The 24169-nt window shown below is 43.1% G+C and overlaps 1 protein-coding gene across 3 annotated transcripts in view; it reads left to right on the top strand.

Moving 5' to 3' along the window:
* The window catches only part of grik4 (glutamate receptor, ionotropic, kainate 4), a 172257-nt gene that overhangs the window by 124872 nt on the left and 23216 nt on the right, over positions 1-24169 (top strand). For all 3 annotated transcript variants that reach the window (XR_003889982.1, XM_029843704.1, XM_029843703.1), the window contains 4 exons: positions 7846-8007; positions 10575-10727; positions 11154-11258; positions 22750-22857. Coding sequence is in view for 2 of the 3 variants with exons in the window: in XM_029843704.1 (XP_029699564.1) it covers positions 7846-8007; positions 10575-10727; positions 11154-11258; positions 22750-22857 (528 nt within the window). In the remaining variant the exon portion in view is untranslated. The remainder of the gene's footprint in view (positions 1-7845; positions 8008-10574; positions 10728-11153; positions 11259-22749; positions 22858-24169) is intronic.

The following is a 24169-nucleotide window of genomic DNA, read 5'->3' as shown; positions in this document are numbered from 1 at the left end:
CCTCATCTACAGTTGAGCTGCTGCCGTCTTGATTGCTCTCAGTCAGAGTTCTTCTCTCAAGCTCTTTAGAGTGACAGTCTGCATTTTTCACTTATTCACTGCCCTGCTGATCTGCCCACTTTTCCTCAGCCAGCAGTTCTAAGATTACTAACCTCTTGTTTCTATCTGTCTGCTGAGAGCAACAGTCTTTCTGCAGCTTCTCCAGTCCTTAGTGCATCTACTGTGATGGTGTAGCTCTTGTGTATGATTTTAACTACCTTTTATAAAACTACCAGTGTCAGGTATGATAACCAGGCCAGAAAAGTTCCTCAGAATACCTGGAGGGTGTCTTCTCCCTTTCTGCACCCTGAGATCTTAGGCTAAGAGGCAGAAATTAGATCAAGGACAAGTGAGACTCTGTCAAGAAGGAGACAACCAAGAAATAAGCGATGATTCATCTTAAAGAGTCCTGAGTGATCTGGAATGGATCCTTTATCTGCAGGGGAATGAAGAGGAGAACATTGTGTGCAACGGAAACAGAGTGTGTGGTTGTGCATAGGTGTTCCTGAGACAGTCCAACATCTAACAGCCATTTAGGCGGGTACGATCAAGTGACACGGATCACCGTGACCAGGTCGCTGTCGTCATTTTGAGTAATGTCTGTGCTGGGGACAGTGTCAGAGCCAGAGTCAAAATGGTAGACTCCTGTGGTCATGATGAAGACTTCCAGGAGCCAGACCAGTTAGCTAGTCTGTCGACATCACAGTGGTGGATCAGCAGAAGAAGAACAGTTATAATGGCACTTGATGTAGCAGGTGTGAAGGCAACATTAGGAACAAAGAGCTCCACAAACTTGGTGACTAAAAAGGGCTTGAGGAGGCGTTAACCTTGTGCAGTTATTTGCATTTATGCTTAGATCAGCTTTTAAGTGGGCACAAACACGACGAGACACACTTTCCTTCTGTCTTCACTTCCACAGGTGGACTCGGTGGGGGACGGCTCACTTTACAGCCCTGTCCATCTAACCCTTACTTCTCAGTACTTGAGCACTTGGGTTGGTTATAAATTCCTAAAACTCTGTTTAAACCTGTCATGTGCACATTTTCATCCCAAGAAAATGGATGTGAAATTCTTAATTCTGCAAATGGACATCTAAATTCATAGAAGTAGACTGTTCTGGTGTTTTTTTAATCGCAGGCTCTAACATTATTCATTATTCATGAGGCCCACACATTAATCCTTCATGGCTAATTCAGAAGGTTAACAAGTTGAGACATGAGGTCTCTTCATGTTCTGAAAAATATCATATGCATTAGGGTTGACGACGCACTAAAAATAGAAAACATAATAGAAAGGGTTTTTTTTAACTGTTTTAAAGGTGAATGAAGTTGTCATACAAGCAGACTAAATCCTACAAGAAAAGAAATTTACATCAAAATCATAAATCTCTTCAGTTCCTTGGTGTCTTTTAATCTTACATGCAGTGATGGGGTGTAAAGCGTTTAGCTGATTCTCCCACCTCTCAGCCTTCTCCTCTTCTGTACGTGTGAGGAGTTGTGCAGTATTGATTACTCCGGGTCCGTCTCGTTACCAGCGGCTCCCCTTCTAAAGCACATGTCTGCATGACTCAGTGTTGACAATTGCATTACAGCCTATTATCTTCTAAATCCCAGGGCTTTGGTTGCAGCTTACTGTGGGGTTCTTCTCTGGAAAGTTTATATTGCTTGCTGACTACATACCTTCCTTCCAGCTTTTTGCCCCCCAATCTTCTTTTATGCTCTTATTCTCCTTTTAGCGATTGAACAATGACTAATGCCTTTACCACCACAGTCGCCGTATTCAAGTCAAGTTATTTCATTTGAATTTTAAATGGCTGAGGCTGCAGATGTCCTGCTGTTATTAAGCTGTTAATTCCTGATTAAGTAATTAGACATGCAAAGTCATCTTTCATCACTTTAAATCCTATCCAGCTGTGAAAACATGACAGAGCGCCCATTTGATGGTCACCCCCCTGGCGTATTGGCTCTTCTTCATCAACATGTGTTTAATTGTGTGCTTTAACATACACATGTGACTTTGGATACAGGCTTTTATTCTTATTTTTTTCATCTAATTTGCAGACAGGATGTTGATTAGAGCCGTGTGAAGCGAAGACGACGCCCAGCTCTTTGCTGTTTTAATCAGCCTGATGGAGCTTTCATTCTAATTGAAGCGCATGACTCTATTTATACTCTGATTATCACTCCAACAAACAATGAAATCCAGATAGGACGCTCGATAGAAGATCAAGCGCAGCCAGTGAAGTTGAACACGCTCGATAGAGACATTAGTGATTGACTGTGAAATAAACGATACGCTGCGGTTTAATTTCTTTCTGTCATGGAGGCACATGCAGTCTGTTATCGACTTGTAATTAGAACATCCAACAATTCATTTTGTAAGATTTATGAAGTCCCCAGAGACAGAACAATTAAAAGCCTAAGGTGTATTCCAGGCTTTGGCCATACAGCCTGAGACAGGCTGGTGACGAAGTCCAAATCACGAGTCCTCATCTTCGCTCATTAGAGATGAGAGGGAGCGTCTCAATACTAAGTACGCAAGGAAGGACTTGGGAAATTTCTGCCATCTGCTGACTGAGGTGAAAGGCATTGTGGGATGCCAAGTAAAGAGAAGAAGGATAATAACAGAATAGAGCAGCTGCATCTATGCCAATTCTGTGCCATAGATGGTCTCTGAATGTCTTTTTCAGTACCCTGAAGTCCACATGAGAGCCCTACTGTATTCATTCATTCCTGTGAGCTCCAAATAATTGTGCCCCGTAATCTGAACTAGATCCAGCACTGGGCACATGTGCTGCCTGTGCTCAGAGTGAATGGGGCAAAGGAAGATAAAACAGAAGCTGAGTGACACAATAAACAAAATAAATCCAGCATCAGAAGAAGTTTGGTATCAAGCTCTGCAAACACTATGAAGAAGGCAGAAACAACATGCAAAAGTAAATCCGCTCGGCGCTTCTAAATCTCTTTTATTGTAGGACAAAAGACCCGAGAGAGCCCATTTCTATTGTCAGTTCACAGAAACAGTGTTGAGGCTGTCACAGCCGGTTCTCCCTTATTATTAAAGCTGAAGTCAGTGTTATTTTACAACAAAGCAAATTATAAAACAAAATCATGTTACAACCTGCTTCCCATACATCCGCATTTTACTTTTCTGTTTTCTTACAGTGTAATCAGGAGAATCCCTGCTAATCTAGGGTGGTCTTTGAGGAAAAACCACTAGATAAAAAATATTATGAGTACCATGTAAAAAGTTTTAAACATTCCTTCCTCAATGCTTCTGCTGGGATTTGAACAATTAGCTTATTGGAAAAGACATTATTCTTCATATAAGAGAAGCTGGTGGGCTCCAAACCTGGAGTAAAGGTTCTCGTCCAAAGTCGTTGCCTCACAATTGCATGGTTGCTGTTGCAGGTTGGACGTGATTCTGTGGAAAATTGGATAAATTGTGTGACTTCATATTTCATGTGAACATGGTGTTATGAGACATACTGTATGTATGATGATAATGTTTATTACAAGTTGCATTAAATTAGAGGGAAATTTATGGAGATTTGTAGAAATGCAGAGAAGGTGGGAGTTAATAAAACTCAACGTGGCACTGAAGTGAGCTCTTGTGTGCAATATTGGGAAGAGAAAATTTAATAAATCATTTACATTTTTTACCTAGGCGTGATATTTTGTAATTCTCTCATCACTTCTCCTCCCTTTCCGCTTCCAGAACGTAATTAAGAGGCTGCAGGCGGCTTTAGAGCTCAGCCCCAGTTTGTACCCCTGACACAGAATGACTCGCTGCCAAAAACAGACGAACAATCCAGCTGTGAGAGCGTCGTCGGCGTGCGGCTTCATTCATCTGCAGGGCGACAGCCAGCCAGAACGCCCAAATCCTGTTAAATGTTTCCTCTTCTTGAGAAGGAAGCATCATTAATGAATGAAAAGCAATTCACAGAAAATGGTGAAAAGCATGCAGCACGTGTCCCGGGGCGGCGTGCCTGAGCTGTGGCGCGGAGCAGACCGGCCATTCACGACCCACTGAGCTGTCTGTGGCCCCCATGTTTAGCTGTCTGTGTCCCTCATGTTTAGCTGTCTGTGTCCCTCATGTTTAGCTGTCTGTGTCCCCATGTTTATATTTCAAAGCTTTTGTGTTTCGGTGCAATCACCATTTCCAGCAGCATGAAATCCTGTTTGCTAGCAGACCGGCAAACATCGGGGGCGAACAGGCTGAAGCATTTAGCTGCAGTTATTGTTTGGATTGCAGAAAGAGTTCGATCCATTAGCTGTAATCAAACACAACTTCATATTACTGTGTGCTAGACGAACAAATCTAGTGCAGCTACATAGTTCTGCCGTTGGGTCATTTGCGACTTACATAGGGACAAAAATATTCTCTTATTATACATTTCCATGAGTTTTGGTGGTTTTAGGAAGAAGAGCCCTGAGAGTCCCTGCACAGCATTGATAGACACTGTTAAACCCTCCATCCCATCTAAAAATTCCAAACATAAAGGATTAACAGATGAGCCATTCTTGCACAGAGATGAGTTTTCTTGTTACAGGATGTTGTAACGTGTGTACAGCAGAGATCCAGCCTGATTCTATTGAAGTTTGGCCAAGGCGGTCACTATAATCTCAAAATCTTTTATCCTGTTCAGCGAGACGCCATCGTAGGAGAAAAAAGGCTGCTGGATTTTTGTTTTCTACTTTATCTTAATATCCTCTTTAGTGTGGTGGATTTGCTGTGGCTTACGCCACTGCTAAGAAATAAGAGCATGTCTGTGTGAATCTGAGAGAGGAACTGAAATAGGCAGTGTTGGGTGGGGCTGGGTGTTTGTGTTTGTGTGTGTGTGTGTGTGTGTGTGTGTGGGGGGGGGGGGGTTGCTATGGGTTTGAGTTCATGACAGGGTATCCCGCTATCAGCAGCAGGTCCTCCTGGGATCTCATTATTCACTGCTCACACTGTCTACATTATAACAACCCCCAACTGATCGTACCATGGGGCTTTCTGGACTGTGTGTATGCGTGAAAGGTCCATTATGGGAAGAGCGCAACAAAACCAGTGAATATCAACAATGGAAGGAAAATTAAAGAAGAGGGTTTGTTGCTCGGAGCATCGGCTGATTGATCTTTAGGTGACAGCTAATGTCTAGGGACCCCTGTACATCCCCACCCACACACACATCTGCGCTCTGTTGCCCTACCTGTCTGTGTCAGTGCTTTTTAAATGCTCAGCTCCAGAAATCCTTCACCTTTTCCCTGTTTCGCTCTGTCTATTTTCCCATCACTCCACCCCCCCCTCCATCCACCCCTCCAATTGTGACAGTTGGTTTCTCCATCGCTTTGGTGTGTTTGTGTGTGTGTATGTTCACACCTACAACATATACTACATACAAATCCTCATTCTACTGGAAAAGTAGGGCTATTTTGCTGGTGCTCATAACTTCAAAGGACTGTTTGATGGGAAAGACATGCTTCGAAGGTTGACGTTGATATTGAGTTTAGGTCAAGCTTGGGGTTGGGTAGTTAGTTGGGATAATTAGGGTAAGGCCCTGGAAAGTGTATTACTTTTATGAAAGTCCTTGCAAAAATAGAAATGAGTGTGTGTGCGTGCGTGTGTGTGTGTGTGTGTGTGTGTGTGCCCTGAAAGTCAACAACGAAGCCCATTAGTTTTCTCTAGACACAGCCTAGGGATGTTTTGATGACCTTGGTCTTCTCTTGCATGTGTTGCTCAATTATAAGGTATCCAGTGGCCTGTGTGTGGACGCGCACATGTGCTCTATGCGTGTCAGCACACATGCATGCGTGCATACAGGCACTTTTAAGGAGCATGTGTAACGATGGGCTCATTTGCTTGAATCTGCCTCTAAAGATCAATTGAAACACACTTAGCCGGTAATTATATGGCCAGTCCCAAAAGGCTCTCTGGCTCCCCAAGAGATTCCAAATGATCTGAGAGGAGAAAAGCTGGAATGTTTAATGTCATGCTCGGGAATTAGAAAGTTAAACATTGCTGTAGGTGTTTGACACATTGGAGAATAATATTGTTGAATTTGAAATTCCTCCTGGCTTGTTAACACAAGCAGTTGGAATGGGGGTTCAGTGGTATTTCTGCTTTAATTCTATTATTACCTGTTTATATAGATAAAGATCCTATATTATAGGATATTTAATATCTGTCTGTGGTCATGTCAGTTACCCCTACAGGGAGCAAACTCACAGCACACATCCATACTGACCTTTCCGACATACTCTGGCCAGGACAAATCACCTAGTAATTAGGATCATTTAACATTCACCACTGAATGTAGACAAATGATGATTTATAACCTTTATCAGCAGTCCTGTTTAAACACTTCCTTTTTTCCCCTTCCCACATTAATTCTGCCCTCCGCAGCGCTGAGTTCATCTCAGTGCCTTCACCCTCTCACTGGTCTCATCTTAACTGACTCTCTGATCCTAGTCTGCGACTTTTTCCTGCTCGTTTGTGTTATTTCATTCTGACCTTTTTGTTGGGTTTTTTGAAGTTTCCATTATCTATTTAGCCTCTTTCACCCCCTCCAATTTTCTGATACTGATGAAATTTTCCATCATTTTCTTCTTCTGCTGAGGCATCAGTGGGACCTAAACCCTTTGACAGGTCTCCCAGTGATTTGGTCACTCAGTCGCATCAGCGATGTGCACTGTTGCAGCAACCATTTCTACCTTCCCAACTGTCCCAACTTGGCTATAATCTACACCGATGACTTCAGCAGAATGTTAATACGAGCCCATCTTAAAATGCAGTGCATAAACAGGCCTACAGGTAGAAGTAACCTCTGTTTGACCTTTAACCTCAACCATTTTCACGTAAACAAAGACTCTGCAGAGGTCTCTACCCCCCTCTGCACCTTCAGTCAGAATCTGAAAACAACTCATTTGCACACTCAATTTTAAGTTTTGCTCCTCTGCGTCCACATTGGTGTTAGTAGGCTTCCCCCACATCTTAAGACTTTGATCTTATCTCGCTTTAGCCCTCAGCATCCCCTCGAACCCCCCCCCCCCCCCATCCTTATCTTCAGATTTCCTGGCATTAGTGACAGGCAGACAGGTGCTCGGGCTCGATCGGGCTGCCATAAGCTAGGTGGCGCAACAGCCAGGCGAAGGCTTCCACCTCAGGGGGAGCAAGGTTCTGACACCCCTATTAACCTTCAGGTGATGTCCATCCCCGTCACGCCCCTGTCTCCTGTCCTTCTGCCGTTCCTCACCAGTATCTCGCAACTCTCCGTCTGTCACCCAGACACAGGGAAAAAAAACCTTCCTTGTCCCTCGGGGAAAATAGTAAAATAACAAATATCTGTATTTTTTTCCTCCTGCAACCTGGAGCGTATCAGTATGCTGCATGGCAATGTGGGTTATTATCTCATTCGTGCAATTATCCATCTGTTTTCATGTTTTTCCCATTTCCTCTGCTAATGCCCCAGGCTCTCTCTGTCTATCTGCCTGTGTTTCACACTCATTCTCATTCACACTCTTAAGCATTACAATCCAGGAGTCATATAATGACCTGTGTGTCAGACTCTGCAAATGACCTGTGGTGTAATGCACGGGTCGGTACCGTGATGCACAGTCAAGCGCTGGTGCAGCTTTTTCATGGTAATCATCTGGAATAATGAGACTTAATGGAAAGTAAATGAATCCGAGTAAATTGGATATTAACACGTTTCACTTTGACAGTAATTCAATATTAGATTTTCTAGTTTGTGGCAGTAGATAATGCTAGAATATGTGTTACCGTAGAAATCAGCAGCATCGACTGTTTTCCTCCCGTTTGCAGGAATTCTCCCTACTCCAGCTGGACGACGTAGCGGACCAACGGGTCAACATCATCGGATTCTCGGTGTTCAACAAAACGCATCCCTTTTTCCAGGATTTCGTAATCAGTCTGAATCGCTCCTGGCAAGAAAACTGTGACCACGCACCCTTCGCTGGGATCCCGGTGAGTGCCAGTCATGAAGGTTGCAAGCCTTTACTATGATAGCTTTGATTCAATGCCACTGGCTTTGCATCTAAGAGTTTGTTCTTGGGTCCAGTGACATATTCTGAAATCAAAAGGTTGAACGTTTTCCTCCCGTGCCAGAAAATTAACGCACGTTATAAACTAGGTCCTGACCTGCTGTACAAGAGTCACAGATTGAAATTGGCCAAATCCATAACTCTGCTAGCTTTTGTAAATGTAGCATATTATTGGCCATTTTAATGATCAGTGTTTTCATCATTGAGGAAGCAGCCGTGCTCTGCCAGTGCTGCTTTCCTTCTCTGCCTACGGCAGGGAAGGACAATTCGGTCCTCGGGGGGCCGGCAGACAGCTGATTTCACATGGGGTCTCCATTTCCATGGTGAAGGCAGTCGGCAGATCGCATTGCCCTTCATCGACCTACAGCTTCACAGACTTTATAAAAGAGCAGAATGTGATTCATCTTCGCATGTGATGGCAGGTTGTGTTGATATTAAACAGAATCCCTTGTGTGTCGTCCTTATCATAAAAATGTATCTGATCTCGCCCCCCAAATATGCTGTAAATAATTAGTGAGAGAATTACTGCCAAGAAAAAAGCAACAAGTACCAACAGGGAGAATATATCTAGTAAAGAAAACTGTGTACTAAAAGGTTCCTGGAGGGTTTCATTAGCACCAGAAATTGAGCAAATTCAAATCATGAAAGAAAACTTCATTCTGTTTGAAGCTAAAAGAAATAATGGGATCCATCACCCACCACCCCATTGCTTTAACATAAGCTGAGTGTTAAACAGGTAAAGATTAGCTCACATTAAAAAAAATGTTTTTGTGCAAAGCAGGTCACTAGGAGACTGGTTGGCCCGCAGCAATTAGATCCTGTGATTAATTAGCTAACATCTAGAGAGAATAAAAGAAGGCAGCATAAGCAAGTGATTAACTCATTTAGACATGCACATAGATAATTTACTGTCTTTCATTAACAGTAATTAGGTCTTCAGGAAATGTGACTGTGGGGAGCGCACGTATAAAAAGGGCTGCATTAAAAGTGACCTCTTTACACGTGCGTAGAGCTGAGATTATTCAAAGATAAATGTCCCTATTTTCACACAGGCCCGGATCCCATTTTACAGTACAGCCAATAGGTGGACGCAGCCGTCATTTCTGGCATTTGGTGCAGCAAATTAGGAGGAATAAACAATTAGAGAATGTGCAGATTTCACTCATGGCCAATTGTAATAGTTCCTTTAAGTCTTGCTTCTTTAGGCTCACATGATTGGAACGTAAACCATGGGTGCGGTACCACGTATAGACTGCAGAGGTTCCGGGAAAGAATATAAAATACACCACAGTACTCTTGTTTCACCGATTTATCAGACAAAGCTAAAAAAAATTTACTGGTACTATAAAGTGAATGTTGAAGAATATATAGTGCAAATTGGATATGATTGCAGTTGCTTGATATAGTTTAAAAACAGCAAGCAGAGGAAACAGGTTTGTTTACGTGGCACTTGCCACCGTGTAATCATGGCAAACTGCCCTCTTGAACTGCGTTTGGACCCGGTTTGAGGAGTTTACCTCTAAAATGTCAGGAAAATTGCAAAGGATCAGCACATCTTAATGAAGCTGTTCTGGTCAGTTTGATGCAGACTCTTGATGAAAATAGCAGCTTGGCAAAGTTTTGGGGAGGTAAAGACAGTGTTTACTCACACCTGCACACAACTAAACAAGAGTGATCTCATATTTGCAAAAGTACCATTTAAGCCAAGTGGAACACAGCAACAGGACTGGCAACACACCAGCAGAACATTCTTGTTGCTGAACTACTAATTATGTTTGTTTTTTCTTTAGCACCAACATAGTTTCTGCCTTGTCCTGGATGGCAACTCAAAAATATATTGTAATTTCCCAATGTTGTGTCGAGATCATGAAACAGCATTCAGCATTCTGCTGTGTACAATAATGTTCTGGTTAAAGTCGTAATGTATCACAATCTAATTACCTTTATTATTGTCGTTTGCTCGGGTTCCAGTATTTTCTGTGCCGATCGGGTCTCTTTTAATCTGTAATTCCAGTAAAGATTCACTTCAGTGATGCTTGAAACTATGTCAATTGGAGGATTTCTATCAAATGCACATGACATGTGGTAATAGCAACGAGGAGGCTGTAGGATGAGAGGAGATGAGAGGAGATGAGATGAGATGAGAGAAAAAGATGCCTCTCCCACTGTTTTCTGGCCCGTGCTGAGAGGGGCAGGCTGTAATTGGAACAGTCAGGGTGTGCCAGCTTCATTGGGGATAAGACAAGGAAGTTCAGAGTCTCCCCAGGAAGAAATACACAGAAAGAGAGGGAGAGAGAGAGTTTCAGCACTGTCAGCAGATCAGAGTCTTTCTAATGATCTAATGGAATAATCTCACTTCCACTCTAGGGATGGGTTAACCCCTCATTGACCGCTTACCACAGTGTTACACCCACAGCTGTGTGCTTTGAGCAAGTGTGTGTGAGTGTGTGTGTGTATAACACACTAACCTCCCTCCGTCCTCCTCTGCAGCTCTCCTCCGCTCTCTTCTTTGATGCGGTGTACACCGTGGTGGCGGCGGTTCAGGAGTTGAACCGTAGCCAGAATGTTGGCGCCACTCAGCTCTCGTGCAAGTCCTCCAAGATCTGGGAGCATGGCACCAGCCTCATGAACTACCTGAGGATGGTAAGGCTCATTGGGATGACACAAAGACAGGCGGCAGCTCCGATAGCCACCCCGGTCATTCACATTTATAGGTAAATTGGTGAAGTAGTTATCCTAGCTTACCATTGTTGAGAGCTTGCCAGATATTCAGCATACATGTTGATAGTGAAAGCCATCACATCGGTAAGTTTCCCACTTTATTGGAGAGGAGGTCATTCATTTTCAGAGTCTCCGGCTATTATTTGGATGGTGGCAGATTTGGGATCTTGTTGAGAACTTGTTTTTTTATTGTTTTACTTTCTACATTCTACAGGAGGCGAGACTTTATGGACGGGTCAGCTAGTCTGGTCTCTGACAGACGGGGGGGACTTGTGCCTTATATTCAGACTCTGCTACTCTCTCTCAGTCTGATGCCTTTTAATGTGTTGCCTTTTCTGTGCCGGATAGGTAGAATTGGAAGGTCTAACGGGCCACATTGAATTCAACAGCAAAGGCCAACGATCAAATTACGCCCTGCGAATCATGCAGAACAGCCAGGACGGCCTCAGGCAGGTGAGTTCTTCACAGTCTTACAGTTCTGACATCCATATAATAAATGTTGCGCTTGCAAGTTCGTGTAACTACTTCAAAAGAAAGTTTCTGTAGAGTTACAGAGACACATTTCTGATACATGTGTCACTCAGCGCTGTCCTCCTGTAACGCATGAAAGGCCACTGCTCAAGTGTCAGGACGCCACTGGACCAAGAGGAAAATTGGGCGATGCAGTAACCCAACATTAGAGCTGCGAATTGTTTTGAAATCAAAGATCAGTTTGTAATTTTATATATAATTAGCAGCAGGAGTTTTGTGGGTATTCCAGACCTGCCTCAGTACATGCTGGAATTCCAGGCTTCTTTCAGAGGAGCTGACATTCTATCGCGTCCCCTTCTGATATCCCTCTGCCTCGGTTTGACAAAGGAAGAATCTTTTTCACACTCTACCATTTCTTCCAAACTAAACACCTTAACAAGAAATTAAAAGGATTGAAAACAGCGGCCAGGGAGATGTGAAGACATTTGTGCGTGAATAGATAAAGCTGTCGTCCAATTTTGAACATTTGCCAAGTGAGAACTTCCCAAAGAGTCCTAAAACCTGTCATAAGCTCAGCTGTGGGGGCCACTGAGCGTAATTTGTGCGAGGCAGATAGAGATATTAAGCCTCCAGACCTGATTTTATCAGTTTAGGATTGTCCAATTCATCCATCAGGAGCTTCTCAGGCGTCTGCATCTGCGGAGCTGCATATGAAGATAACAACCTATCAGTAACAGATCTTTATCCAGTATAAACATTATTCCAGCAGCAGAAGATGTCTTGAATAGCTGAGTGAAAGATGTCAGGTTCAAGTCAAACTGTGTTGATTTTATAGGCTAAAAAACTGACTCAGTGGTTTTAGCGTAGCCAGTCAGCAGCTGCTATGCGTGTGTTCGTGTGTGCGTGCAGGTGTGTGTTGGGGTAAATAAGAATAACATTAAATAAGAATAACGTTAAAGTAATAGAGGTGTGTTAAGCAACAGCTTTCACACTAGCTCAGTAAATCATATTATTTCTTTGTATGAGGGGCGGGTTCAAGGTGAACTTCATTCGGAGCTTCCACAGACCGCGTGAAATCCTCCAAAGATCTATCAGCGCCGATTCCAAAATCACGGCAGCGTGTTTTACACGGCTGGGGTTTGTAAGCCGTGTCTGTTGGCGCATGTTGCGGTGGAGTCAGTTGCTCACCTCGGTGCTGTTGGGTGAATTTGTTTGAATTTCCACTTTGCTTTAATGAATTTCCGTCCGCCGTGGGTATAGGCTTGTTTCCCCTTGTGACGGTGCATAATACATGAGCTTTTGTGAGTCCTGCTGGTGTGTTCTGCATTTGATATAACAGAATATGTGTTGAGGAATGATGGAGCAGGCAGATGCTCTCTTGGTGTGGTGCAGGGAAATCAATGGGTTTTTTTTTTTTACAAGACAGCCGGAAGCAGGCAAACATTTATTTTTCAAAACCGCCATTTATTTCCAGTCAGGGTCATAGTGATGGATGGAATAAAGGAATACACCCTCAGCAAGTGTTTAAGGCCACTAGAGAACCTGGAGAAACGCAGAACACAAGGTCCAGAATGTCATAATCTGGGATAATGACTGGGATTTGTTCTCATCTCCTGTCATAAAATCTTTCCATCTTTCCTCACAGGCTGTGAAGCATGCGTGTGTGGTAAGTTCTCACACAGTCATGCATTCTCCAAAATACCTGTCCAAAATACCTGTCCATCATTTCTGCAGCCTTTCCTCCTGCTGCCCAGACTTCTGTTTTCCTGTCGGTGCTGCATTATGCATGACAGTTATTAACTTATCACCCATCCAGCAATTCGACTCCACTTTGCTGGAACGGATAGCTGCATTTGTGTTTGCTTATCTAGAATTTTAAGTAGCTCTTGTCATGCTATTATGACACCGGAGCACAGAGACAGTTGGGCGGCGAGGATAAATTTATTCCACCGCTGTTTTTAAACATTTGACCCTTACATTTTGAAAGAGCTGCATGAAACAGGGAATGGAGTTAGAGACGAAATGTGAGGGAAAAACGTGTAAAGGCGTCAGATGCTGCCTCGTCTGCCTTTACTAACCTTGTCTGTGTCTTCCAGTGGCCGCTGTTTACGCTGGCACGGGTCCATTCGAGCAGATGGATAATGCAGTGAGACCAAATAATTTCAGCTAGCAGTATTGTAACGCGGCACTGCCAGATATGTTAATGAGAGGAGAAGAGGTGTGAGATGGGAGCGTTGTTTGTTTTGTTAATGGCACCTCCCACATGCTGTTGGGTTGGGGCTGCTTCTGCCTGGCAGATGCTGAAAAGTTGTGTCTCTGTGGACAGGATCAGATTACAGGTCCTTCTGTGTCCACAACCTAGCGAGGACATGTTAAAGCAGCAGCCATTCCTCCTCACCTCTTCATCCCTCCCACCTGAGATGCAGAGAAGGAGGAGGTCAAGGCATGAAATGGAGAATTGGATCACCAGGCTGCCGTCATTGCATAAAGACATTCAGTAAATCTGATTGGAACTGTTGCATCACTGTTGCAGACTTTTGTTGTGCTTGCCAGCAAGCAGAGGGCGTGCAGCATTTATCTTATCAAGGTAAAATATCACCATTGTGACAGCTGAACATTTATTTGGGCATTGTTGGTTGTTTTGACCGACTAAAAGAAAAGATCAAACCTCTTTTTTTTCCCAGGGGTGTCAGAATCCCTGAACGTGTCCTTGCCCACCGCGTCTTTGTCCTCAGGATTTAGTTTTAGAATTCTTTGAGATTGATTAACAGGTATTGAATAGAAGAACAGCGAGGAGTTGGTGAAGTGAGGAGATGCAAGGCCCTTTCCTGCAGTGGAGCACGCATTTACATTCCAGCACTCAGAGTGCTGCATTAAAAAGACCACAGCATTGACTATCCCTGTCTTCTCATATTCCACTCTACATTTGTGTCGGGTGCTCATTGGTGTGCACGTGTGCACGCATGTTTACAGCACAGACGTATAAGCACTTGAGCACAACACAGGCTGGCCTAAGTGCACTTTTTCTTTTTTGCCACTCCTTTTATAACCTCATGAATAAAGACCAGCGCTTGTTGGCTGTTCTTTGGTTTAATGTGCAACGGTCGGAGCCCCAAGACTGTTGTTAGTCACGAATGTTAGAAGCTTTAAGAAGTGGGAACCGACACATCCGCAGAAAGTCTTGTTCATTTGAATTCAAATCAGCTTTTCAGAACAACAATAATGTTGTTAGTTATGAAAGTCTAACATAGCGGCTTTAAATGCATTTATTTCAAAGAGCTGTTGTCATTTCTTTTGAATAAGTACTGTTTTTAAATAATATTTTCATTTTAAACTTTCTGATGACAGTTTATTGGCTCCCGCTTATTTCTTTTGTACGTTTGGGTTCAGAAGCCCCAGAACAGGTTGAAGCTTCCCGTCTGCTGCCAGCAGGGTGGTGCCAGTGGCCGTGGCCCGGGAAGATTATTGTCCGTGCTGTGGCTGCAGCGCCGCTGGCACATTTACACGACCAAAGTCTGCAGAGGAGGCAGACGGAACAGGTCTAGGGAGGGAGGGGGGGGAGAGAAAGAGAGATGAAAAGAGGAAAATGAGACCAAGAGGGACAAAAGACCTGAAATAAACAAGTAAAGACAAACCAATGAAATGGAAACAGCCCATTCCTCTACATGCCAGAGAATATCTACAACACCATCTATTATCAGACCTGTAAATTGAGCTCCTGAAAGCTCCCTGTAGGAACTGGGAACTGCGTCTCCCACACACTTCCCAGTACTAGTGAAGTGGCTCTGACTAGGAACAACATGAAACCCGGGGGTCAAACACAGGGTGGGCTCATTCTCGATATATAACGCATCTGTTCATTTCCCTGCAAAGATGTCATTGTGGGTCTTGTTTTTAGCATGATTGACAGTTTTCTGTTCTGGGAGACCAAAATAAATATAAATAATAAATATTATTAGGTATTACGATGTTGCACTGTCTTCGCCGATTTTCATGTGTGATATTGAGGCTGCGCTTATGTCAGCGCTTGTGCAGCAGCAGTGATGAGATTTGTAGCAGGCTCTGCCACTTTCTGCTTCCCTGCACAGCTCACACACTAAACTTGGCCCTGCCGGTGTTGACTCTAGACGTTGTGTCTTCAGAACAAACAGGTGCCACAGCAATCGTTAAAAAGATGTCCGGCCTCAGAAGGCGAGCTGTTGCTTGTTTTAGAACTGAGAATATGATATACCCACTCCAGTCCGTGTGTGTGTGTGCGTGTGTGTGTGTGTGTGTGTGTGTGTGTGTGTGTGATTTACTGTTGGCTCCAAACACTGCACCAAATTTGATAATTACATCTTCTAATGGAAACACTTCATCATAGTTTTGGAGCTGAAGCCACCAGAGTGAAGGAGAAAGAAGCGGAAGAAGAGCGTTAAAGCGTGTTTTGGGCATCTGCAGAGGTGTAACTGAACGCGCTCCAACCTTAGCCAAGTAAGCTGTTCTCAGCTTTGTTGATCGTTTGCGAGGTTTGCTGAGATTAACTACATTTGTCTTGCGGTTGTGCTCCTGTTGCCGCGGAGGAACGGGGGGCAGTGAACTTGGTGGAGATTTCATTTATCTGCATCTGTTTCTGCACCATATGAGGGAGCGCTGAGTGCTGGAGCGTTACCACAGCTCCAGCGTTACCACAGCTCCAGCACCACTTCAATTTGCAAGAAATGATTTCAGCTATGTTATTTACACAAGGCTTACCTCGACGTAAAGGCCGCTGTTTCTTTCTGTTTTCGATCGGATTTATTTATTGTCTGTCAGCGCTGCCTCTGCGTTTATTAGGGCAATCAGCTTTTTCCATCCACTCCTCTTTCCCCCGCTCCTACACCCCGTCTGGGAACACTCGTACTCTGACACCGTGCTATAGCTGCACTCAAGTCAATTTGACTGCTGCTGCAACCCAAATTAAGGGGCAGGGATGTCGGGTGGCTGGGGGCAGATATTGTGGGGGCATGTGAGAGAAAATAAGAGGTGAAACGGTGCAACACGTGAACAGATTTAGGATGGCTTTTACTCCTTTTTCAAGAATCTCACGATCAGAGAAGCCAGGTGTAGCTCCACGCAGGGCTTTCAAGAGGCCTTGACAGTCATCCTCTGAGGTGGGCTCCAGCAGATTTGAGTACATCTTAACCATGTCTCATAGATATGCACCAGAGTTGGAGCTTAAGCTGCCCTAAATGGGCTTTGATTGACTTTACAGACCAAGTTTCACCTCCCATTGGTCCCAGCTCTTCAGTTTAAAGGAGGAAAATCTATAAGTTTCTATGTCAGAGGTGCTGGTTTTGGCTCCTGGTGGGCTTCCCATCCCTTCATTTAATCAAGGTTGTGAGTTATCAGAGGCTTGTGGCAGAATTGTCCCATAAATTCAAAGTGATGTCAATGAAAGTTAAACATCAATGTAAGGAAATTGCCCCTGTTAGTATCCAGGCTGGTAGACATCCCAGGAGGTGAATGTTGGACAGAGATGAGTCGATGTTTGCAAGCAGGACAGAAATAGGAGGCAAAAGCTGCATGTTTATTTGATGTAATGCAGCTGTTGTTGTCCTCTTTGAAAATGCTGTGCAACATCTGTGAGCATTAGATCAAGCAAACCCCATCTGGGAATTTCTTTTTTGCCTCTCTTCTTTTTTCTGGTTTTACCATTTGTTAGCATTTTATTGTTAATCACATCCGACGGACGTTATTCCTAATCTCATGAGAACAAGTCCGTCTTTGTTGACATGATTATGCTGTCGGTGGTGCACGCTAAATCGTATGAGTCTGACCAGTCGGCGGTTCTTCCAATCATCATTGTGTCAGGAAAACACATCATCTCGTTCACCCTGGATACGTCTCTCTCGGCACGTGTCAAGACCGAAGGTGTTGCTTTCCTGAGCAGACCCTTCCCACAGGGAATCCCCTGCACAAGCTTCCATTTACAGTGCAAAGCTGGGTTTCAATCATTTCCTTTCATTACCGCTTTCAGTCCTCCCTGTAGTAGCTGCTTTTATGTGCTGTGTTTGCTTTGATCTGTCTTTAGCGATTCACCTCCTTCTACCACGTTGCTCCTGATTGAAGTAAAGCTCAGTCATGAAGCTTTAAGAACAGTTTTTCATTTTCTCCACACTGTTAAACACATTAAGACATTTTTCCTAGTTGGAATATGTGCCTCATATGTATATTTTTGTTGAATTAAGCATAACTTTGAGGAGGAAGTTTCTACAACTGGGCTGGTTAACCATTCACAAAGCTTCTTACCTACCTGTACTCAGCTATATGCAGAGCCTCACATCCCAACAACCATCTACACACACCAGCATCTTCTGTCAGTCTCTGGGTCTTTCCTTTGTTTGGTCTCTGGGAGACATGCAGCAGTCTCCTCTCCTCTTTTGTTTTTCTCAGTTTGCACTTTGCAGGCTGGAGATGGGGAATAGATCAAAAGCAGAATGGATGAGCTGTTTTGCAAGATCCCCCAGTCTTAACGGATTTCAAGGCTGGGTGAGTCTGTGTATGTGTGTCTGGGTGTGGGTGTGCATGCCAGAGAGAGGGAAAGTAGCAGCCAGAGAGAGTTTGAGAGAATGTGCATGTGTATTATGCATGTAGATGCAAATATCTGTGCCCGTGTGCCAGACAGTTTTCCTCCATCTCAGTGTGGATCAGCCTATGGACTGTGGAACAACAGCACAAAATGTTATCCAGGTGTTGTTCTTTAGCATAGGGACATGCTGTTGTTCATATTCTGATCTATCTACGGTTTGTTTAAAGAGTCCCAGTGGTCTGAGGATTTAATGGCATCCTATAGAAAGGCAGAAAAGTAACTTTCAATGATATGGATAAAAGTGATGTCTTATGAGCGACTGGATCACATCTGTCAATGTCTTGCCCTTTTCCCAGGGAGGGAAAAGGGCAATCTCGGGTCTCACTGAAAATGGTTGATCATTTTACTGAGCATGAAGAGACCAAAATTTCATATTTCCCAGAAAGATTTTTATCTTATGTCTTAGACTTTGGAGGAATGTAGGTAGCTAATACAAGAGTGAGGACTCTGATTTCAACCTTCATCACCACGTGTCAGTCTGTGCCCTGAAATCTGCATCCTGCTGCGTCCTGATTAGTCTCATTCCTGCTGCTGATGAGTCATAGTGTCGATAGAAGAAGACATCGCTCTATCGTGATCACAAATAGAGTAAATGTAACGCGGCTGCACCCAAAAAAACAACATTGTTTAGCCCAATGTCAGGTAGAGGCTCCCCAAACTACCATATCTGGACCTATTTGGGGCTTATTTTATGCAGCTGACAATGCAAAGGTGTTGTAAAAGACAGAAAAGGATCCCTTCCTGAGGATGGCGTTCCTCAGCAGTTCCCATAACTTTAATGAGACTGACACATTTGTGTCTCGACTCATTTACATCAGCGCAACAGCTGACAGCTTTAGCCTGCGTGGAAGTGAGCTGTGTGACATTAGGCTTGATAATGGAAGCGGTGGATTTGCTCAGGCTATGATGGATGCAGGTGTCACCGGGCAGTCTCGCCACACCCTATTGGGTACGGTGTTTTTCTGACAGGATAATCAGCCAATCCTGATGCTTCAGTGAACAAACCCCCCCCAGATCTATTCTTTGTGATATAATTCCAGGTTGCAGCACAAGCCCGAGGTAATCCATCGTGAGGAGCATCATCCCACTTGTTGTCTATCTCCTCATCTCAGGCTTTCTCTCTCTCTTTCCTCTCTTCTCTCTCTCTCTGCTGTCTCTCTTTCTTCTTCTACCCGTCGACCTGCTCTGACTGGCCGGTGGTTGCTCATACTTTCCCGTTGATTTTCTCTTCGTTCGCCAGACCCACCGCACCTATTCACTGAATGATTGACAGTTTTCTGAAGCTTTTTCCTCCTTTCTTTCCTCCTCTCTGATTCAAGGTTTTGCAGGAAAATGGGTCAAATACAACTTAAAGTTCTTCTTTTATTCTGCTACAAGAGGGGTTTTGCCATATAATTGCAGTGTAAATACTGAATCAATAAGAAACCCAGAATTACAGATATTTACACCATTAAACATGCACATGCCATCTGTTGTGTGAAAACATTCAGCTTCCTCTCATTCTAAAAGAAGCTTTAGAATATTAATAGATTCTCAGCTTGTGTCTGTATAATGAGGTTTTATGCAATGCACCAGTGCTGTTGCTTCAGGATTAACACCAGTTTCTGGCTTCCTTTTAGAATTTAGAGTTGCACAACTCATGAAATTACAAAAAGGCTCGTTGTGCCGCATACGATTGCATGATTGCAAGTCACAACAGGAACTATGACAGGATGGTGTTTTAATAAGACAGATGAGGAAGCAGGACTGATGAGAGGAGCAGGGAGGATAAACATTGTTTATGAGTCGGATAAAATAACGAGGAAAGCAGCGGGATTTCTATGAGTCTGTCAAAATGAAAGACAATCCAAAGTGTAATATAAACTCATGACTGTGGGGTTTCTTTGATTTTGGGGTGATATGGAATATTCCCGCAGCAAGAATCCAAAAGACCTTGTGGAAGATAAGTGAAAAAGCAATTCCAGCATAACAAAGTACTGTTTGATATAATAAAAAAAAATTACATAAGTAATTCTATGGTCAAAGTTATTTTAGTTGACCTTGAGTCATTGAAGTGAAGTTATGGTATTGGTTTATTGAAACAGTACAGGTTTTAAATGTGTGTGTGTGTGTGTGTCTGTGTGTGTGCAGAAGATCCTGCTTACATTTGCAGATGTATGAAACCTCCTTCCTGAGAAGGAATAAGCAGCTACTCTCAGTTTTCAGCAGAAACAGACCTGATGACAGGGCCACCAGAAGGCCACTTCCTCCCCCGCTGGCTTATCGTTCTTCCCACTTCCTGCTCGCTGCTCCCTCATCTCAAACTCCCCTCTCTGCACCTCCTGTTCATAAGCAGGACTCATGCTGCCACCCAATTCCCCTTCTAAGACCCTTCCTATGCTCAGATGGTCTGAATCGGACCTCTGATGGCATCGGTTCATCGATCCACCACCACCACCTCCTTCCACTCTGTCAGCAGCTTGTGTACTCTAATTCCAACTCTCCTGTTTGTTTGTTGTTTGAGCGTGTTCACCTTTCTTCCCTCTTGGGTCCTTCAGTCCATCATCAACGGTGCATCCTTCAGGTTGGGGGAGTTTAATGCATTTGTTTCCCCCAAGAAAGCCAGAAGATCCTTTTGATCACAAAATTTCAAAGGAAATGTTTTATTTTGCAGAGTCTTTGTTTCCTTTTTTACATTGGGCATCAGAATTTTATCACTAGTGCCAAGACAGTAGATAAAGGGCTTCCAAAGCTAGGCGCTAATCAAGGAGGACAGCTTGAAATCTCAAGGCACCAAAGTGCTTTTTTACTTCCATCACTTCAGTAGCACCTTTTCCACCAAGAAACTTTTAATATCAAGAATTTATTTATCTACCTAATAACCCTGATAGTCTATGTGGGTTGTGTTCCCATCAAAGTTCTGGAAAATGTTTTCCAATCAGGCTGATATGGGGATGAGTTGGAGGCTAGGGAGCTGTGGAATGTTGCTTAACCCTCATATTATGTTGGAAAAAAATTACATTGATGATATTATGGGTCAAAATCACCCATACTTTGTAAATGCTTCAAAAGAGCCAAGAAAACAGGTTAAACTAAGAACTACTTTATTTTAGATTATAGGAATAGTTAGAAAATTGATATTCAATATAAATTTTAATTTCAAAACTATATTTAAGGACTATTTAGCTTAAGTGTCATGAACGCTTTGGTTTCAGCCTGTGTCCTACATGTGGCTCAGCCAGCTCATCGGCTATTCTTCCCTTTGGATCAGTAGTTTCAAGTCTCCAACTCAAAGTTCCACCGATTATTCCTCGGCAAATACGCTCAAAAGAGCCTGGACCTCATTGTCCTCTTTTGCTCCATTTTCCACATGATCAAAACACAAAGTGAAGCTTGTCGAAATGAAATAAAGGCTGTAAAGTTGTTCCACCAGTCAGGGCACTTCAGCTCTCAGTTCTGCCCCTCAAGAATTCCGAGGGAATCAAAAAAGTCCACCTCTCCCACAAAGCTCTTCAAGGGAAGTTCTGGGTCCAAGCGATTCAAAAGATATGTCACTTTAATTTAAATGTCAAAAAGTGCTTTTTAATATCGATACATTTGTAAAGTAATCATTATTTTGAATTCTTCCCTGAAAGTGGGTCAATCCTTTCTTATACAGATTCATTTGGGCTGCTACCTTTGCTGTCTTTCCAGTCTGATTTCTCAAGTAGAATCAGCCTGAAGAAGCCCACAGCTATTGATCATTAGTCTAGGTACGCTACTTCTCATGTGTTCCTCTTTTTTGTTCAGTCTCAAAAGTTTCCTTGGGAAAATTAAAAAGGAAGGATGTGCCACGAATAGTATTTTCCGACTTGCACTGATGTAGATCCACGAAAGGTAACTTAACTACAACAGCTCTGCTTTGGTTGTCCTAATTGAGTTCTGCAGGTTCTCAGAGGGGAACACTGCGAATGTGGGTGTTTTTATAATCAGTTAAAACCTGCCACTCTGACTTGGACGTTATCCTACTTGTATTTCCAAAAGAAAAAGAAAATACTGTATTTTTTACTGACATGTAAATTGTCTGTTTCGGAATCTTCAGAATGAATATAATGATAAAGGGAAGAAAGCAACTTTGTAGACTCTTTCTAGAGCATCAGACAGAGTTGCCACAGTCGTGACAGTGACTAATGAAGACCTGTGCATCACACATGGCCAGGGCATAAAATGAAAGCTATTTTATTTAAACTTCATGTAAAAGCTGCGAAAACATCCCTTTCCTGATTATTGTACAAAGGACCTGCATTTTCACACCCTTTGGTAGCATCAGGTGGATTAAATGTGCCCCAAATGAACAAAAGCATCATCTTTTCTTACTCACAAAGCTGAGGGTTAACAAACACCTGCATGTAATTGAAAGGAGGAGAAAGGAATCAACAGGAATGATGCAAAGACAGAGGTGAGAATCTACACAGGTTATAATAAAGATAACAACGTGGCTCTGTGCCACAGGATTTGCCGGTAATTGCTACAATGAATGCATTCTGTTTCCTCTAATTAAATCCATGCCCGGTGTTAATTCCTCAAGGAGTCTTTCTCTTACACACACACACACACACACACACACACACACACACACACACACACACACACACACACACACACACACACACACACACACAAATGTGCATTGTCTTTGCCTCTCTCAGTTGTGGTAACTTTCGCTCTCACTTCACAAACCTTTGTGACCTCTCACTCTGCTGGAGACAACGCACTGATTTCCATTTAAAGAGAAGTGTAGTGTTAAAATAAAGATGCTTAGATTGCAGTGACTCAGCTGAATTAATTAGTGAAACGTGTGTGCGTATGTGTGTGTGTGTGCGCGCGTGTGTGCTGTCATTGCAGATTGGCCTGTGGCACTCAGAAGATGGACTGTCCATGGAGAGAACGCTTCCATCAATCAATGTGACGGACACGCTCTTCAACACTACGCTCACCATCACAACAATATTAGTAAGAATCACATCGCTCACTGAAACAATCGCACACGCAAAAACACACACAAGTGTCAGCGGCCACCATTTTCTTTGCTTTACTCCAGCCTGATCTGTATGTGGACGACACTCTGCGGTACACAGGTAATTACCATATCAAAAGCCCGTTTTGTTTTTTCAGATCTTAACTCGGCTCCTCTTGGGATCAGAGGAAGCGACGCCTCGCGATTGTTTCGCATTGAGTGCTTCAAATGAGGAGACATCACAGTGCATCAGCGGAGATAATAATTTACCCGGTCAGCCAATCTCGTACTGCTGTAGATTTAGATCCTGTGAGTTCTCGCTGTCACGCTGCAGCGTCTGTTTCAGGGCGCCCAGCAAATGAACGCCCTACCATTTTGATGAGCCTTTTTCTTTGAATTCAAAAAACTTGTACTAAACAGATTAAATCAAAGGTTTATGAGAAGCGTTACTACATTTTCAGCATGAGCTGAGTCAACCGACGACCTGAGTGCGTGTTAATCGAAGTGGAACAGATGCTTTATGTTCTCGGGTGTTTTTCCAGGAGACTGGTGGGTGAACCCGGACGTGAAAACCATCCAGTTAGAGCACACAGCAGATTCCAGAAGCTGCATTACAGAGCATTTAGCAGATGTTATACAAATTAATATACATTAGTTACTATATAAAGATTTACTCTATTTTCTGTAGGCATTTTTGCTATTTCCATGATTTTTGCTGGTTTCCTCAAGAAACCAACAAGAAATCCTGAACAAACATATTTATGCATCAATCATGATGGGTTTACTGTTATCTACCTGCTTGTCAATTCCTCTCTGCTTATGCTCTAATATTTATCTATTAATGGTCATGAATTTAGTCAGAAAGAGCAACAGTTGATTGGCCAAGTTGGGAAAATAATGATGTTGAGCCTATTAATTCTAAGAGTTAAAAGTATTCCTTGAGGGATGCGCTATTAGTCACGTATTCTTGAAAATAATAAGAAATTTGTTCAAACATGTCTTCTTCCTGTCAGCACCACAGCCTTCATGGCATAAACATCAGGATCAGATGTCAGACATGGATACACAGAGGGAACAAACAGAACCAAGATTGTTAAAATAGCTTGAGAGCAAAGTTATTCTAATAACATCTGTGAGCACTTTTAAATGTTACTGAACAATATTCAAGGTTTTGTCCAGGGAGAATTGACCAACAATCAGATAACTAGTCTATTGCCAAGTTGAAGTTCTAGTGCTTTTATCAGCTCGAGCTATGTGCTTATGTCTGTGCGGATGTATTTCTGAAACACCCTCACAAGTGTCAGCATG

The sequence above is a fragment of the Takifugu rubripes genome, chromosome 11 (assembly GCF_901000725.2).
Source record: "Takifugu rubripes chromosome 11, fTakRub1.2, whole genome shotgun sequence".
NCBI lineage: Eukaryota > Metazoa > Chordata > Actinopteri > Tetraodontiformes > Tetraodontidae > Takifugu > Takifugu rubripes.
This window is presented reverse-complemented; position numbering and strand designations above follow the sequence as displayed.